Below are 17991 nucleotides of genomic sequence, written 5' to 3'. Positions count from 1 at the left end.
CAGCTCTGATGTTAGGAAAGGAGAAAAAGAGATCATTATTTAAAAAAGAACAGATATTAGCAAATAGGGGGAAAGAGAGAAAGTTTCAGGGAGGCTATTCTGTAAAAGCCTCTGCTAGAGAAAGGGTGTATGTTAGTGAACAACACCACAGACAGTTCTCACAAATACAGCCAGCTGATCTCTTCTTGCTGCCAGTATAGTGCCGGCTGACATTATACCAGAAAGGCAGAGGCAGTATGGTGCAATACAAACATAAATCAATTAAAAAACTAAAACACCTTCTCTCTGTAAATTAAGAGGTACCATGTGTTCTGGAAAAGGAAAAAACTGCATGAAAGAGCACTGGAACCCACTATTCAGCATTTACTCCCATCTCTCTTTCTTAAAATTGCTCTGTCTACGTGACAGTTATTGAATCTCAAGCAGCTTGCTGTAAGGTGGTGTACACTTACATTACATGTAATCAGAGATGGCCAGACAAAAAAGACACATGGTCAATGACACCACACCATCATTTAGCGCTCTTGGGTTTCACACCGGCCTTCTGTTGCCTGACTTCACTTGGGCAACTATGCACCTGTTGCCAGATGCATAACAGTGGATAGTGTTCTTATTAAATATGCATGCCCATGAGCCTTCACTAATGTGGTTGTTTAAAAGTGTTTTCTAATCAGAGATAAAAACCTTAGGATGTGATGTTGCTGAATTTTTAATCATGGCAGTTTCCAAATTTCAGATAAACAAAAAACAAAAGGCATATCATTGATTGCATTTACAGCTTCTCGTTTCAAATTTAAGTCAGTGTCATGATCTGGACATAAAAAAAAGTTTATTTAGAGCTGAGATTTACATCCATGCAGCACATCTTGCTACATATGTGATTGTGTGAAAATCCTTTCTCAGTACAGGACAATATATGTCGGGATTGTGCGTTTACTTCCCCTGCCATAGTCGCTCCAAGACATGTAGCCTCAAACTGCAAATGTCATGCTCTCCATGTCTCTGAAATAGGCTGACATACTATTTATACACTCATACTGACTGACACTAGACTCACACACTGGCCACGGTTACATTCGGTAGCCTGGTGAGCGGTCTCCTCGTGAGAGCCTACCTACCATGTAGCAACATTCACTTCTAACATTTAACTTAACATAACTACCAAGATAACATTATGTGTATTTTTTAATGTGATATAATACTTTCCCCTTGGTAACGTAGCCTATGAATTTCCATGAACAAACTTCTAAGATGCACGAGACATAAAGGCTTCTGGGATCGGTTGATAACTTAAACTTGCCGAGAACCTAGACACCCGTTTGATTACATAGACTCATGCATTAGGCACGGTTACGGTCTCGTTCAGTAGCCTGTATCCTAGCCTAATGGGAGTTGTGAATTGGTCAACTGTAGCCTACCTACCTAATTCTCATTCGGCAAGAATTCGTTAACTTCCGGTGACCTCGTGACATTTACATACCGTGCACTACTTTATTAAACAGTTGTCATGCACAAAATACTGCAATGTGGTGATTTTGTAAACACAACCATAGGCTACATTAAAGAGCACAATTATATCACAACCTTGTATCCACAGAGTATTCAATGCACTGATACATTACAATGGCTCATGGAATTGGCTCTCAACATTAGTAGTACAGCATTCAGTAATTGAGTCAACAGTCACCGAGAACAGTCATACCGAGTAGCTCTTACCGCAACCGTTCTTCTACAACTCTTTACTCTCTACACTCGATTCTCCCGGTTCAGTGACACGACTCGGGTTAATTAACCGGTCTTCGGCCAGTTCGTCAACACTAGTCGGAAGCATACACAACCTTTTTTTAATCTAAGATCCATGGGGAATAATTATCAACACATACTCATCTTGCACTGCTAATTCCTAAGGTGTAATCACTGTTCATATTAAGAGTTCTATGATTATATAGCAATTGGAAAACCTGTACCCATGTGCTGAAGAAATAGAAGGAGAGGGTTTCCTTTAATAGCGACAAAATGAACAGAGCAAGTGGGTCACACCTCGCAAACGGAGACATAAACAACAAGCAACATCAAAATAAGTATGCAAATCTGCTCTGAGAGACTATACTCAGTGTGAAGTAGAAAGAGTGTGCACATGTGTGCGTGTGTGGAATAGAAGTTAGTTGCACTCGTTTTGAGAAGCTTTTTAAGAGATCACAGACAGTCTGTTTTGTTAGTTTTGTGTGTGTGTGTGTGTGTGTGTGTGTGTGTATGTGCGTGTGTAAGCAGAGAAAAAGAATAGTGCCTCCATTTGCAGTGATAACAGGTCAATTTTGCGATCAGAGCACACACATATGTTGCACTGAGGAAGTGAGGCACACACATACTATGCATGTGAACAGAAAGACGTACTCAAAGCAACAAAGTGTGCTCAGTTATGTTCACTACGAAATTGAAATGATCCCAACCTGTTGCCAAATTTACAACTTTTAGCCGTGGGTGATATTTCCTAATGATATTCTACACCAAGCCTTGCTCACAATAAAAAGCCTTCTAGAATAATAAGTCACTTCCTCCAGGTTCTTTGGGTACACAAGGGTGTAAAAAATGTGTAAAATAGTCTAAACCAAATCTCCTGTGTATCCCCCTCCTGCAGCACTCAAGATAGAAATGTAGGAAGAAACCTGCAGACGCAGACACATAGAGTAAACATACATGATTGGAAAACTACTTATGGATTAATCCACTTATCTAGAAGACCATGACCAATCCTAAAACGGTACATCCTTGATTTAGAAGAAAAGAAGTGTTTCAAACTGCAGAGGAGAGCCAAGCTTTTCATAAAATACTATGGAAATATAGAGTATGTACACACAGAATGCAGAGTAATATGGAAAGAAAGGGACAACGAGTAAAGTGTAAACAGTAAATGAGTTGTGCCCTTCTCAATCTGCATAAGTGAATGTTGTGTATGTCTCATGATGGAATGTGATGTGGTTGCTTAAAATGATAACCAGTCAAAAACAATACAGTGCAGAAGGGTGGGAGCTAGATGAAAGACACAGTTGATCACACAGCTCAGGGAGAGGGGTATGCAGCAGCACGGGGAGCTCTGTTACTGAGGTCTGTAGATCAGGATTGTGTGTGTTTTTAACATTATGTGTCTCTTATCAACTTTATTTCTTGAGAATGTTATGGTTGTAAAAGGGCTAGGGAATTCTTTGGAAAGAGCTGTTGATCTTGGTCTTGACACAAATCAACAATAAAATTAGAAAAGAGGAGGTGGGTGATGGAACATCATGTGCAAGTGGATGAAAGAAACAATGTGTCTTTAACTGTAGAAGTTTGTTTTCAGTGTGGTCAAGTATTGTGGTGACTTATGAAGTAAACAACGGCCAAAGCCACTCAATGGGTAATTTAGACTGATCAGGGACACAAAACTATCTAGTTTAAGAGGATGAAGACTGGGAGGCAACATGAAATCAAACCAAAAGATGCAAGATCACCTCATATTGAAGTCTAGCTGCCAAATTTCCAATGACATTTTGCTGGATTCTATTAGTATGTCTGAGGATGTTTGAGAGATTCACTAGTGTATATTTCTGAAACCTATTAATGTGTCAGCAGTGTAATAAAATGCAACTTGCTTGGTTGCTAAACACTGCTAGCATTGTTACCAACAGTGGCCGACAGAGTTAATATGTTAATTAGTTTAGAATGACCCTTCTAAACAGGGTCAGGCTCTTGCGTAACATTACATTTGTTACTTGTGACTGGAGGGGAAATGCCTAAGGTGCAGACTGAGCTGGGTTTAACTGGCTGCCTCGCCTACAAACTCTCCTCAACTACGAGAAGAAAATAAAAGTCTTATTCTTGGCCAATACTGCATATTTTAATGATATTTAAACACCTGTGAGATTACATCAGGTGTTCAGCACATTAACAGGCCAAATAATTTAGTTAAGGAGTAAAAAAAAACAACTTAATTATTAGACACTTTATTTGTCACACACAATCTTACAATGTGGTGAAATTCAATCTCTGCATTTAACCCATACTAAGCATTAGGAGCAGTGGACAGCCACATAGGGTTCAGTGTCTTGCTCAAGGACTCACTTTGACATGTGGCCAGAGGAGCTGGGGATCAAACCACCAATCTTGGAGGGCTGACCCACTCTACCTCTGATCCACAGCCACCCCAAGCCCAAATGGACCCAGATTGATACTGTACTGTAAGTAGATTGTACACCGTTTTATCTTCATACTATATATGTTGTATTACCAAGAGAACCTAACTTCAAAGCCAATAATTTGATTCAACTTGTTTTTATCTCACACAGCAGTAGCATTGCAGACTAACTTTGGTTTGTCGGAGAGCTGCGGTCCTGTGCTTATCCTAAACAAAGAAAGCAGCTTCATTAATACATTTTGTAATTCTGTATATTACTTCTGTATATATTCTCTAGCTTTTCGGACAGTAGTGACTCTCTCCTGGTCCTTAGCTGATACATAATGGGCTTTTCTTCAATACATATCAGGAAACATTTATTTTAACAACCTGATGGAACTTTTCTTCCAAATAAAAGTATTGTGTAGGGGTGGAGTGGTGTCCGAGATTTAAAAAGAGGGGAATAATAACAAATGCAACAACCATAATTCAATCACTAGTAGGTAAATAGAGCCTTACCCAAAAACAATCAAGATCTTCTAATTTTGGCCTTGGGGTAATTAGCTCTCACCGAAAGAGATCTTCTCACTAATCAACCTAACAATGATGACTTGAAGCCGTAAAACTTCAATTACAAAATGATTAGTGATCGTCTCTCAGAGGAATCAGGTGGAAAAAATGGGTGCAAGCAAGCTTCAATCAATTAGTAGAATGCTTGTGATAGAACAAATCAACATTTTGCCTCGTAAAAACCATGACATTTAAAAAAAAAGCTGAGCAGAATTTATCAGACAATATTAACAACAACAAAAAAAAGCTTGTTTAAAGGGGTGATATAATGCAAAACCGGGTTTACCTTGTCATAGTTGAATTACGACAGTTCGGTGGGTAAAAAGGACATACAGAGAACCTCAAAGTCCCATTGACACCTCTTTCCTATGCAAATCTCACAATCTGAAACTGCTGCTGAAAACAGACGAATCTCAAAAAATCTTTAAGTTAAAAGTTGACGTCAACTCCTCAACTCCTACCTTATTTGGCTCTACCTTCTATCTTTGTAACGCCCCAAAATTTACAAATGTATTTACACATACATTTACAGAAATGTTATACATTGTTCGTCTGCTATTTCATCACTAAATTCACTTCTGAGACTTTTTTATGCGAGAAATCAACTATGTAGAGGTCAAATATGGGCCATTTTACAAAAATTGATGGCTATTGATGACTGTGTGTCGGCGGCCGGTGCTGCCTGGATTGCTGCCTCGCCGCCCAGCCTGTCCTCCTTCACATCCCCGGCCCGCTGTGAGCTAGATGTAGCTCCGTCATGGCCGGCAGCCCGCGCCACTCCATACCCATGCAAAGTTACCGTTTCTGGATTACTGGACTACCAAATGCCGAGGCCCTGATGGAGCTCCAGGGCCTGCAGCTCGCTGCTCTCCCACCCCTCTTCCTGCTAAATGGCCGGTGTGTGTGATTGAGAGCACGGTCAGCGAGGTTGTTACGCCTGCAATCTCTTACCACAGGTTCCAGTTAATCTTATAATGGATATGTGTGTTGAGTTATTTAAACAAACAATCGGGGAAATAAACGCCTCTTGTCCGCGAGTCTCTTGATAGAGCCCGCGGTGAGCTGGATGGAGCTGTATAACATTGCAGTGTCTGAAATATGAAACCTGCTGTCTGTTCTCCACTGTATGTGTATGTTCTTGAGCATACCATATTTGGAAGAAAAGCTCTCGTTCCAAATAGAGCCATTCCACAGGGATGCATTAGACCCCATAAGATAGCACCTGGGCCATTTTCAGCCCAAACAATGTTACATACCCTATTAGGAGACCTTAAGGAACAGTGTGAAATACCCTATATAATAATTATATCACCCCTTTAAGATGTTTTCTTTTTAACAGACAGCAACTCTTCAACACCTTGGGACTTCAAAACATACTTAGTCTAGATTAACTCATAATATAATATAATAATATATTTCAAAGAAATAGTGATAATGACTCAATGAATGAAATTGTGAAACAGTGTTGAGATTAATTTTGGGGCAGTGGTAGGGATAATTTCATAGTTAACTAGAAGGTGTTTTGGGGAATGCGAAGGGTGCCTATGTACTACATTGGAGATTATTAAAGCTTTCATATGCACCACGAACGTACGTTAGTTTTTTTCTGTACATAGTTCTTTAATCATACTTTTTAAATGAGACCTCCTAAGAAATTCAAGTCTTGACAGCTTATCGACCTCTATATTACTAACGCAACAAGGCAGTGCTTACTGACATTTAGTTTCAAAGGGAATTTTTACCTGACACTCTGTTCAATAGCCTGTGCTTTCCTGTGGCTTAATCTGCAAAAGCACCTTTTTAGCAACCAATAAATCAAACTGCTGCTCCCTGTGAGTGGAGATCTAAAAAAACAGACTTTAAAGGACAACTAACCTAACAAGCAGTATGGCACAGGAGCCTACACTGTCCCAATCAATCTGGCACACCTTTACAACCATCCTACAAAAAGATCAGAGGCATCTTATTTAGATAACTAGGAAGAGCATATCATTTTACATTTACAAACTGCAGCGAAACCCTGTGGCCCTCTTGAGATGTGGGCAGCCACTCTTTGAAAATTGTTAAAGAAGGAGAGGGAGTGAAAAAAGAAAGAGGCAGAGAAAGAATCTTGAGAAAGGGCAAAAGCACCGAAGAGGAAACTCAGAGCTAATTTGTCATCCTTTAGATGGATGGCAAACAGCCAACTCAACACGAGGGTCCTCTCATCATAAAACATCTCATACTATATGTCCATATGCAACTATAAACAAGTCTGCCCTTTCATATAAATATCAGGCCCTATGTGATGATAAGAAAATGTCGAACAGAGCCTACGGAAAGCTCCTCCAGCAAGGACAGGAAAATCTGGATGATATATTTTTTCTTCTTTTAGCCACAACACCAATGGTCCACCTGAGGGAGGAATGTTGACCTCTGGTTTGACAAGCATATACTTAAAAAACGTCAAGGTTGGAGGTTAGAGGTATCACTAATCCCTGTGGTGGCAGGCAGCCCAGGACAGGGATCATTGGAGACGGAGCAAACAGGGAGACTGTTTTAATTTCCCAGTTGGATTGATAGTTTATTTTGCATGGATCCATGTCCAGTGGGGCAGAAGGGCATTCTGGGTTAAGTCCAGTAGGGCCTGGCAAAGGACAATGAGACCGACAAAGGGCAGTTGTCCAGTAACACAGATTGCCAGGTAATGGCTGCTCATGGGCTGACAGCAGGTCAAAACAGATGAGCACTCTGTGTTATATAGTTGGGGCCAATGGTCCACAGGGATTGGCCTTCAAAGCTGTGCATTACAGTTCACATCTGTTACGGCCCCTTCTTGTTTCCAGTATACACCACTGGTCATTTCTTTGTCACGTCTCAAAACCTTTAAATGTTTATACAAGGGATGTTTGTATAGTTCATATTGTAGATTTTGGTTTTGCTTACAACTTCATGATGTTTCCATAATACATGTTTATTAGATATGGGTATCTATAAACACGTTCTTACAAAACCATACAACAAAAAATAAAAATGATAAGCCTCACAAAGTTATTGTATTTGATTTCATTATAATGTAGAGGTGTTTCTCTTATTGTCTCCACCCTTTTTATTGTATGTTTACCTTACATGTAAGTAATATGTCAGGGCTATTATAAAACACCAAATAGAGAAACTTTAAAGCTATAGGCACTTTGAAATTACAAGTTTTACTAATAATTGCATCACAAACAATTTCTCAAGAGAAAGTAACATGCACCATGGGGCACCTGTGTATCAAATTTAACTTCTTTAGCATGTATAGTATTTGAGATATTGATATTAATAGACCACCATTCAAAAATCCTATTTATGAAAAACAAATTATATTTATTTAAATATAATAGATATCAAAACTTAGACTGCAGACAATATTCTCCCAAATACACATAAGATGTGGGATTGGAAGCATGGATTGGAAGTTTCTAGCTGTCAAAATTAGCTTGCAGTAATCACACTAATTAAATCTACAATGTCACCCAAGCACAGTAAAGTAGTAAACAAATATGACACGCCATTGATTATATTAGTCTTTTTAGAGTCACTTCTGACATTTTAGTTGCATACTGCCTTGTGTACCCGATACCTTATTAGACACATGAGTCAGTTATTTTCTGATATGTACTTTTTCATCATTATGTTCACTGTAGGGATGTAACGATTACCGGTGTAACGGTAAACCACGGTAAAAATGTTGACGATAACAATTACCGTTTTCATTTAAAATATAATTATTATCACGGTGGATTACCACGGTGTGGAAACCCTGTGTTTAATCCTTCCGAGCTTCAGCCGAGTCTCCTGAAGTTGCCGCTCAGGCGCACTGCGCTCAGACAGGAGAAGGGGACAGAACGCAGCAGCTCAGCTGTAAACTGACTTTTTTCTTTATCATTCCTTTCCCGTTTTCTGACTTGTTGAAGTGATGTGTGTAGCCCAGAACGTAAGTTGCTAAACTGTCATGGGTTTTACTGCCTCGTTTTCTGTGTAAACGTTAAAGCTTAAGTGTATTCATATTCCAATAAGTGTTCTGCTACGATGTGGATAAGTTTAGCCCCGTGTTACGATGAGACATTTATTTGGAGAGAGAATGAGATATATTATCGCCTTGATAATATTGCTATTGCTGTGTTTCTTATTGCATAGCTGATAGATGTGCAGATTGTTTAGTATTACTTGTACAGCCACGTGTTGATATTCAGGTTGTGTTAGGGCAATTTGCTAGCAAAGTGCAATCGCCAGTAAACAGACTAGCGCTGTGGAGCTATTAAAGGTGTATTACAATGTTTAGTCCGTTATGGATATGTGTGCTGTAATAGATGTGGCTTATTCTCAATTTGTGTTACTGAGTAATATGTTACATTTATGTTTATTATTACAGATACATTAATGTAATTCTTAGTATTGTTTCTTGTTATATGCTGGTGGCTATAACATTTAGTTTTGGTAAATAATGTTCATAGTAAGTCAGATGCTTATTAATATGCATTATTATTTGCTTATATTTCAGAACCACATCCAACTTCACATGCAACGTCAAATACAACTTCATAGTTAACTTCATGTTCGAGTTGTAAATAAATCTTCCTGGATCTCAAAGTCAGACTCTCTGGTTCAAGTTCTTACCGGACACCCTACAGCGGGCCAGTGTTTCAGTAGTCAGTTTTCAATAGTTTTTACAAGCCTATAGCCTATGTTTTTGTAATATAATAAACACTGTTACACTTTTTGAAACTATTTCAGCTTGTGTAGGCCTATCAGTGCTTTCTAAACATATTGAACACAGTTTTAAAAATACCGCGATAATACCGAAAACTGTGATCATTTTGGTCACTATAACCGTGAGGTTAAATTTTCATACCGTTACATCCCTAGTTCACTGTAACATTAGTGTATGGGGTGGACTAATTATTTGCACCTGAAAACACTATGATTGTGAATGCTGACTGGCTGAATACCCAGGTTATTTGTATTGTGAAACCTTTATTGTGAAAAAAAAAAACGTTCTACTTACACACTTAAACAGCAAAATGCATTTCCAAAATGTGCAAAGCAACGGAAGCCAAGTATCTGAATCTAACAATATATATATATATATATTTTTTTTTTTTTTAATGGTAAAAGGATTGTTTTTCTCATGCCACTGTACATCCCGAAGACAACAGCTTTGACACACTTACAAACCAATAAAGACTACAGCAGCTAACATTCCAAGAATTCAAACTCAAATCAACGCAAAACAAAACCTGTGGATCTATGAGTTACTCCCTTACTTGAGAGGTAAAAACAGCTTAATCGATGTGCAGAAAAACAGTGCTGTGTCTTTCTTCTTGCAGTGTGTCTATGTTTGGCACAAGAAATGCAATCACTGCCTGTCTCTCTCTATCACTTTCTCTCCAAATAGCTCCCTCTCTCCTAACAAATCATTAGAAGTCTCTCTGTGGGGCTTCTCGCTGTAATTTGTGTGTATGTACTTTTTTTTTTAAATGTCACAAGTGGGTTAGAATATGTCGATACGAAATGGAAAAGAAAATGGGCAACAGGCAGTGAAGAAAGAAAACGTTTGTGTAACATCACTGTAACAGTGACGAAGAATGTCAGAGATAGAGGTGGAAAATGAATTCCTGCAGCATCATGTAACTCATTAGTGGCTGTTAATGGAAGAGAGAAGGGGATTACTTAATTGATGTGTAATCCCTCTGCAGAAGCTCCCCCGCCGACATTTTTTCAGACCTCCTCCTCATCTGTGTGTCTCTGTGAGGTTAACCACACAGGCAGGAGTGCAAAGGTTGCAATCACACTCCCAGTGACACATATTCACTTACTGAGCTCCAGACTGGGCCTAACAGTACAGATCACGCGGCCCAGTAAGACTACAGTTTACTGGCGGGCAGATTAAAACCCCTTCCCCCTGTCACTCCCCCACTCCACAGGCGTCTGCTGCAGCCAGACACAGTTTGCACATCTGGCCCCTAATCAGACAATCCCAAAAATAGACAAACAATTGTGGGTCAGAATGGATGTGCAGATGGGAAGAGAGGGAGACAGACAGAGTGATGCAAATAGTGGGAGAGAGGATGGTAGGCTGATGTCACATGGCAGAAGTGTCCATGGGCATATTAACTAATCCTCACTTCACCACACAAACACCCAATACAAGCGAGCATGTTTGTGTGTGGGTGTGCATGCATTTGTCCTACATCTGGATTTAGCGATGGAGGGATGGATAGTGTGCATCTGTCCGCTCTGCTTTGGATTGAAGTTTGTTCGGTTATTACTATATGTTGAACTGCTGGGGAGTGCTAATCTCCAGTCGTGCAACACATGACGTACACTGCAGGGTTTACATGCACAGTGTAAGAAATGAATCTCTGTTGAGAGACTACTATACAGTGGAGTCACAGTCAGATGATGCAAGGTAAAGAGGAGAACATGAAAGCATGGCACATGGAAGGGAGGATTATTAATGAAAAATGAAAGCAGCAAATGTGTTAAGAAAAGGAATTAAGGGACGGAATACTGAGGGAACGTGGGACAGACAGAAAGAGGACAGTCCTTGCATTTTCTTAATGACTGCACCCTTTTAGTTGAAGTTATTGTCTTAAAAGATGCAGGCATTCTTAGCTAAATAGTTGTTTTTCTTATGGTCTTTTTGATGTTGAATGAGCTGTTAGTGAGTAATCTGACACAGTTGTATTTATAAACACACTTTCGTCTTTAATAAAGGATATATGTTAAGTGATCCCTGCATGAATACATTCCTCTGACGAGGGACAAGAACACTAACCAAGTTGACGTTTTTTTCAATCAAATCCACTAATTGATTAGTTGAAGAAAAGCTAATGATTGTCAAGGTCAGCCCTATTCTCTCACATTGTGTTCACATTCACATTAATTTCAAGCCTGAGATTTCTCCATGCTAATTAAATAAGGACTTGAGAGACAATGTGATGTCAATGTGAAATTGCTATATGCATCACTCCACAGCTCAATGGCATCAAAAACAAAATTCTGGTTGCTATTTTTATTTTGATAGACAGACAAACAAGTTGACAGAGACGAAAGCCAAGGGCGCCTTGAGGTGGGCAGAGCAGGGAGATTTATGAGTGAGAAGATGAGGGATTGGGTGTTGAGGGAGGTAGAAATCCCTGCTCAAACAAAGTTCATCCCAGGGTGACACTGACGGGCGAAGGGAGAGCGCGATCACATTCACGCTCACCAAACAAACACTCTGATAAACCCCGTCTCATCCCTTGCTCCCATCATAACAACTATGACACTGTGGGTCATTCACTGGCGACTCTCATCCAATCAGAGCTCATTTGCATGCAGGATAACTATCATTAATTTCTAGCTGCCCCCCTTTGTAATGTTTTCCGCCTGCAACCAGTCAAATTACAGGCTGCAGACACATTTACAATCAGCAGAATAAAACTCACCCTTAATGATGCGGTCACAGGACAACATCAGGACAGTTTTTGATCATATTGGTACAGAAACCATTTGATGGTATTAATGATAATCTGTGGAGCAGATAGTGAATTTGACGTTATTTGAAAAGCAATGTGCTGTATCAAGTACCAGTCAAGTCAATTCTATTTATTTATATAGCCCAGTATCACAAATCACAAAAACTGTTGATTTTAAAGCCTTATCATTTAGACATGCATATTTAGCTAAAAGGAAACAAGAAAGCTGTGAACAGCAGTTGTAACATGATAATGAGTTTATTGTTTTTTTCCGATTTGGAAGACAGCCTGAAGTTAAAAAGCTAAACTAATTTACCAACCCTGATTCCTAGAATTTACATTTATGTATATAATACTAATAAACACGTTTTGTAAGAAATGTAATTCTGCGCAGATTCATTTATATAAACACAATGAGAAAATTAACGTATATACCAATACTGCAAAATGTTAACACTAAATGCAGCAGCATCACTTTCACTGACAAAGTATTTCACTTGTTTTCCCCTACAAGTTGCTCATGGCAACAAAAGCATGTTTAACATTTTTGTTTGAGGTTAGGAAAAGATCGTAGTGTCAGTTTAATTGTGAAAAAGTCTGACTGATTTGAATCACGAGACAGATTACTCTTAAGCAAAGCGCTTTTATTTTCTAAAACTAACCACACACGGGACTCAAGATGGGAATCTCCCGGTCCTTGGTGTCACAATCCTGCACTTTGAACCACAATGACCTCCTCGTTATGACTAGTTTGCGGTACATACAGTAAATGTAGATGTTCCTACCGATATAAAACGTTGCCATGAAACAGAATCCAGGCAGCAGTTATATTTCCCCTAGTCTCACACAGCATTCCGGGATGGGAGAAAAACGTGCTCTGGTTTATTGGCATTTCTTTAAACCAATCACAATTCTCATGGGTGGTGCTAAGCGCCAGGCAGAGCCACGGTGCCGCTGCAAAATAGCCTCGGGAAGGAACTTGTTTTAGTGGAACATGTGTACGTTCAAAAGTTGTTTTAGTCGTGCAACAGAAAACTCAGATTGGCCAGATAGTCTAGCTAGCTGTCTGGATTTACCCTGCAGAGATCTGAGGAGCAGTTAACCATAGTCTTCATAAATCCACCGGAGTTTAAAATTCCAACACAAAGAAAGCGGAAAGTAATGGACATCTGGCCGAAAATAGAGACATCCGGCAGAATTTCCAGCAGTAACGGAGCAATCCCGGAAGTGGAACGTCATGGATATTGACTTTATTTCCCCTTAAAACACAAGTATTACAAATTAATTGTATATAAACATAATTTTTATAAGACAGAAATAGATTAAATCACTAAGGAAGAAGTAACAAGGTAACTTGTTCCTTTACCTGCATAACAGAATATGGACAGTTGTGTAAGTACAATGTTCTGCGTTTTTTTTAGAACTGATCGCATTATTAAAACGTAACCAGAAGTAACAAATTAAACGTATTGTAATAATTTGTCCTGTATGTCAAGCAACATCATATGAAGCTTTGATAAATAAAATGAATAATGCCTGTGCATACTAATGCCCTCACAAGTTGTCAAAGAAATTACCCACAAACCCATATTCCACAGGGCTGTTCTTGAGTTCCACAGCTGTTATGTTTTGGGTCAATGGCTTCCTCACTCCACACTACAACACTTATTTATTAATGTGGTCAGAGCCTGGGAGTCAGACTTCATCCGAAAAGGAAACCACAAGGCACTCGTTCACCTTCAAAGGATACATAAAGCAAGTAATTTCTCTACTAAAATTATATCACACAAACTCATGAAGCACACCTCTAAAAATAAAATGTTAATGCAAATGACAGTAAGCAGAGATTATACTCTTATCTAAAAATGCTTTTACATTAATGAGCTTGTCAAGTTAGAGTAGGAAGCAGGAAAGGGATGAAAAGAAAGAAGAAAATGGGGCTGGGATCTTAAAATGATGACCTGAATTATGTGCAATATTGCCACACAGGGGGGAATTAAAGCATGCCTCTGTGCATGTGCAGCTTCCCCTCAGTACCATCTTTAAAGACCTGCCAATCTTATTCAGCTGAAATTCACTTTTAACTGGCATCTGCTACAAAGTCATTGAGTTGAGACTACATGCTAAAATTCCCTCAGAAATATGGGAACTTAAACGTGAAAGTACAAGATGAATCCTTTTAGCACGACCAGTGAACTGTGTAGGAAGAAAGATGGATTTACACCATATCTTTAAAGGAGAATTCAGGCCAATTTTTACGTTAATCTTAATCTGCTAGATGATAGCCATTAGCCGTTAGCTGCTAGCTGCTGTCCAGTGAGTGTATTCAGACAGGCTTCTGTGATAATCATTGATTATCATGATTATCATGATTATCATGATTTTAGGGGGGAATACACTTCAAGACGTGACATGAACTGTCTTCTGGAGGACATAGCCACACTACCGCCACTCCGTGGATTTTTATTGGGATGATTATCACAGAAGCCTGTCTGAATACACTCACCGGACGGCAGCTAGCAGCTAACGGCTATCAGCTAGCAGGTTTTCTTGTGGCACAGACATATTAATTGCATTTTGTGTCTGTTAAGAGGCACAAAGGCACTCTAAAACTTGCCCCGACCACTGCCGTTTTAGCTCAGGGGACGCTTGTAGTACGTAGCTGCAGCTTCTCTGTGTTACCTGCACTGATTCGACTCAATATCGTTATCGCGATATCACGTTGCGTGATATTATACCGAAAGTCTCGCGATAATTACGCAATATTTTGTTTGTGTTGAATCCCGCCCGACATGTACCCAAAGAGTATAGAAGCAACAAGAGGCAAAGATCAAGATCAAGATTAACGTAAAAATTGGCCGGAATTTAAATAATTTTTTGAAATTCTTTCAAAAAACATTATGTAAATTGGAGAGGGAGCATAGTAAGAATACTGTGAAAGCACACTTTTGTACTGAAGCATTATGCACAATGTTAAAAGCCTCCCTGAGAGCTATGTCTCTGCGGTCCTCCTCCACTTCAATGAACTCAAACTTTACCTACACTCTCATGAAAGTTCTGCAACTATACAAAATCTATATTTTCTATTGCTGAATACACATACTTCACATATGATCACCCTTACCATCCATAAACACAAGATTGGATTATTTATTATGTATCATATATTATTATTTATTATTAGGACAATGCACATTAATCAACAGTTCTGTCAATGTGCAAGTGTTAGCCATCCGTCTAATTTTCTAGTTACCTAGCATGCATGTCCTCATGGTAAGAGGAAACCGGAGCACCTGGAGGAAACCCACGCAAACACAAGGAGAATATGCAAACTCCCACAGAAAGGCCATGCCCGGACTTGCTGTGTAGTGCTAACCACTGAGCCACCATGCCGCCAACTTTATTTGCAATGTTGTAACAGATCGATACAGCTATGTAGTTGGCAGGAGTATAGCATATAAACAGTAAATGTTCATGTATGACTTTTCAGACGGCATTCACACCTTACAATCTTTAACATGTGGGAATTCTTAACAGACCTACAATATAAAATATGCTGTGGAAAATTAATACAAAATGGAAAACCATATATTGCAAGTAAAGACCTTTAGAGCTACAGAATCATTTTCAAATATTTCAAAATGAGTTTTACTTCTGATACAAGCGTTTGTAACATTGTTCAAGTGGTCCACACCTCAGCTTTGCACATCATTTATCAGTAACAGTGTTCTGCTGTTCTACAAAGACTTTTCCACCATACTGGTCCTCTGACAGTCAAAAGAAATTGTGCCTTTTCCACATTACAACCTCCCTATTGGCAGTGCAGCTACAGTTAACTGAAAAACGGGAGGCCTGAGGGTGTTGGTCTCTGTGCTGGCTGCTCATACCTTCTGTGTCCTGGCCCCAGCTGTGGGTTAGCAAAGAGAGGATTGCCATTCCTGTCCCCAGCCATCTGACGAGCCACCACCCCCGTCTCATCTTCTGTCAAGCCTTATTGCCTGCCCACCTGGACAAAAAAAAGGGAAAGAGGATTTTTCATTAATGTCTCAGCGAGCCCTCCAGCCCTCATGCACGCACAGCTGTGACCAACCAACACACACACACACACACACACACACACACACAGCATTATCATTAGGTCAATATTTTCAAAGAACACATTCATCTCGCAATCAAATTTTTGCTTACAGTAAATATCATCATCCATCCTGGATTATTTGAATCAATCAGATTGTATGCAGTTACAAACTCCGAAAAGGAACTAGATTTTCTAAAATGCAGCAATACTAATGTATCATACATGCAGATTTAGATAGAATCACAGACATTATTTAATCTGCATTGAATCATGGACTTTTTACCTGACTTTTCCTTGGAGGATTCCGAGCAAGTAGCACCCATTTTCCCCTTCCCTAACAGACAATGCATGAGAGTTTGGTGTGCCACCAATAAGAGCATGATCACTGTGCACTTTGATGAACACTGAGCACCCCTTTCCCAAACAATGTGTCTTTTTACCCACTTCAGCTAACACATGCATCTACTGGTAAGCGTGACTGGATCATGCATAAGGGCCAAAACAAAAGCACTGTGCTTAATTATGGTGGAATGTGACTAAATACAAACACGTTTTGATATAATCAGAATAATGTATTATGCTTGTGAAGCTTAACTCTTAAAGTTTTGATACTTTCTTCTCCAGCCTGAATTACTTTTGATGACATCCATTTCAACTGCAATAAAGCTGACCCCAGCCTCCATTGTCAAACTACACCACTACAAACTTTTTTAAGCACCTAAGTCTACGTCTACAGGGGCCATATATTTTACACACGCAAGAAGAAATACAAGGAAATCACAAGCTGCCACCACCAAAGAATCAGTCAGAGCAAAGTGCAACACAGACATTGTACGTTATGATGGCGCATGAATCAAAACACTTTATTTACAGTAAATACACCTATTCAGGCTCTAGTGGAAATCACAAGCAAAGCAGCACGTGACGATTGTATGTTGAGCCTTGTCGTGCATCATACACACACATCCACAGCACACAGCATCCACTCTGAGCTAGAGAAAAGCAAGGTGTCAGTTGGATGAATAGAGAGGGTTTTTAGCTTCTGTCTGTCTGAACTATTTGATATCACACCTTTCTCACAAGGCTTATTCTCAGAGCAGGCGATAAGCTGTGAAATCAGCTTTCATAGCATATGCTTAAGGGACGGGAGGGGACTCACAAGCATCAACACTGTAATATCAAAGCATATTTGACTAAATCAAAATATCTGGACTCATACCATCAGCACTTCTTGATTTGTCAGAGTGAATTTCCTCTCTTTTTCACACACATTGTACATGTATTTACTTGTTTTCTTAGAAATCTATGCAGAAATACACCCAAACAGATTATATGCCACTGAACCTAAATGCACCTAAATAACAGACATCTTGCATGAACAGTCTGTGGACAGCAGAAGACAGCTGTGCTCCCTTCTCTAACAGTGCAACAAGAGCGATTTCACACTGGTTTCTATTCTCTCACTGTCTCCTCATCTCTCCGGCTCCCGGTGGTGTTCCCTTTTGAAGCAGATCTTGATTTCCCACATTCGTAGATCTATCTTTCTTAAAAGGGCCAAGTAAGATTGCTTTGATCCCCTTCACAAAATAACTCAGACCTGTACAGCCAGCCACCCTGAAGAGGGAAGTCATTTCTTTCCACAGCTTCCTCCAAATCTCCTCTTGGTTGACATGGGAACACGGTGTCTCATTTACATAGGCTAACAGCAA

The 17991-nt window shown here is 39.5% G+C and overlaps 1 protein-coding gene across 1 annotated transcript in view; it reads right to left on the bottom strand.

Annotated features, from left to right (window-relative positions):
• LOC144532682 (protocadherin-15-like) overlaps nucleotides 1-17991 on the bottom strand; it is a 240273-nt gene that overhangs the window by 153699 nt on the left and 68583 nt on the right. Inside the window, exon 2 of the mRNA XM_078273587.1 lies at nucleotides 16092-16210. Within this exon, the coding sequence (XP_078129713.1) occupies nucleotides 16092-16182 (91 nt within the window). The 5' untranslated portion in view covers nucleotides 16183-16210. The remainder of the gene's footprint in view (nucleotides 1-16091; nucleotides 16211-17991) is intronic.

The sequence above is a fragment of the Sander vitreus genome, chromosome 17 (genome assembly GCF_031162955.1).
Source record: "Sander vitreus isolate 19-12246 chromosome 17, sanVit1, whole genome shotgun sequence".
NCBI classification, from domain to species: Eukaryota; Metazoa; Chordata; class Actinopteri; order Perciformes; family Percidae; genus Sander; species Sander vitreus.
Note: the sequence above shows the minus strand (reverse complement) of the source record. Positions and strands in the feature narration are given on the sequence as shown.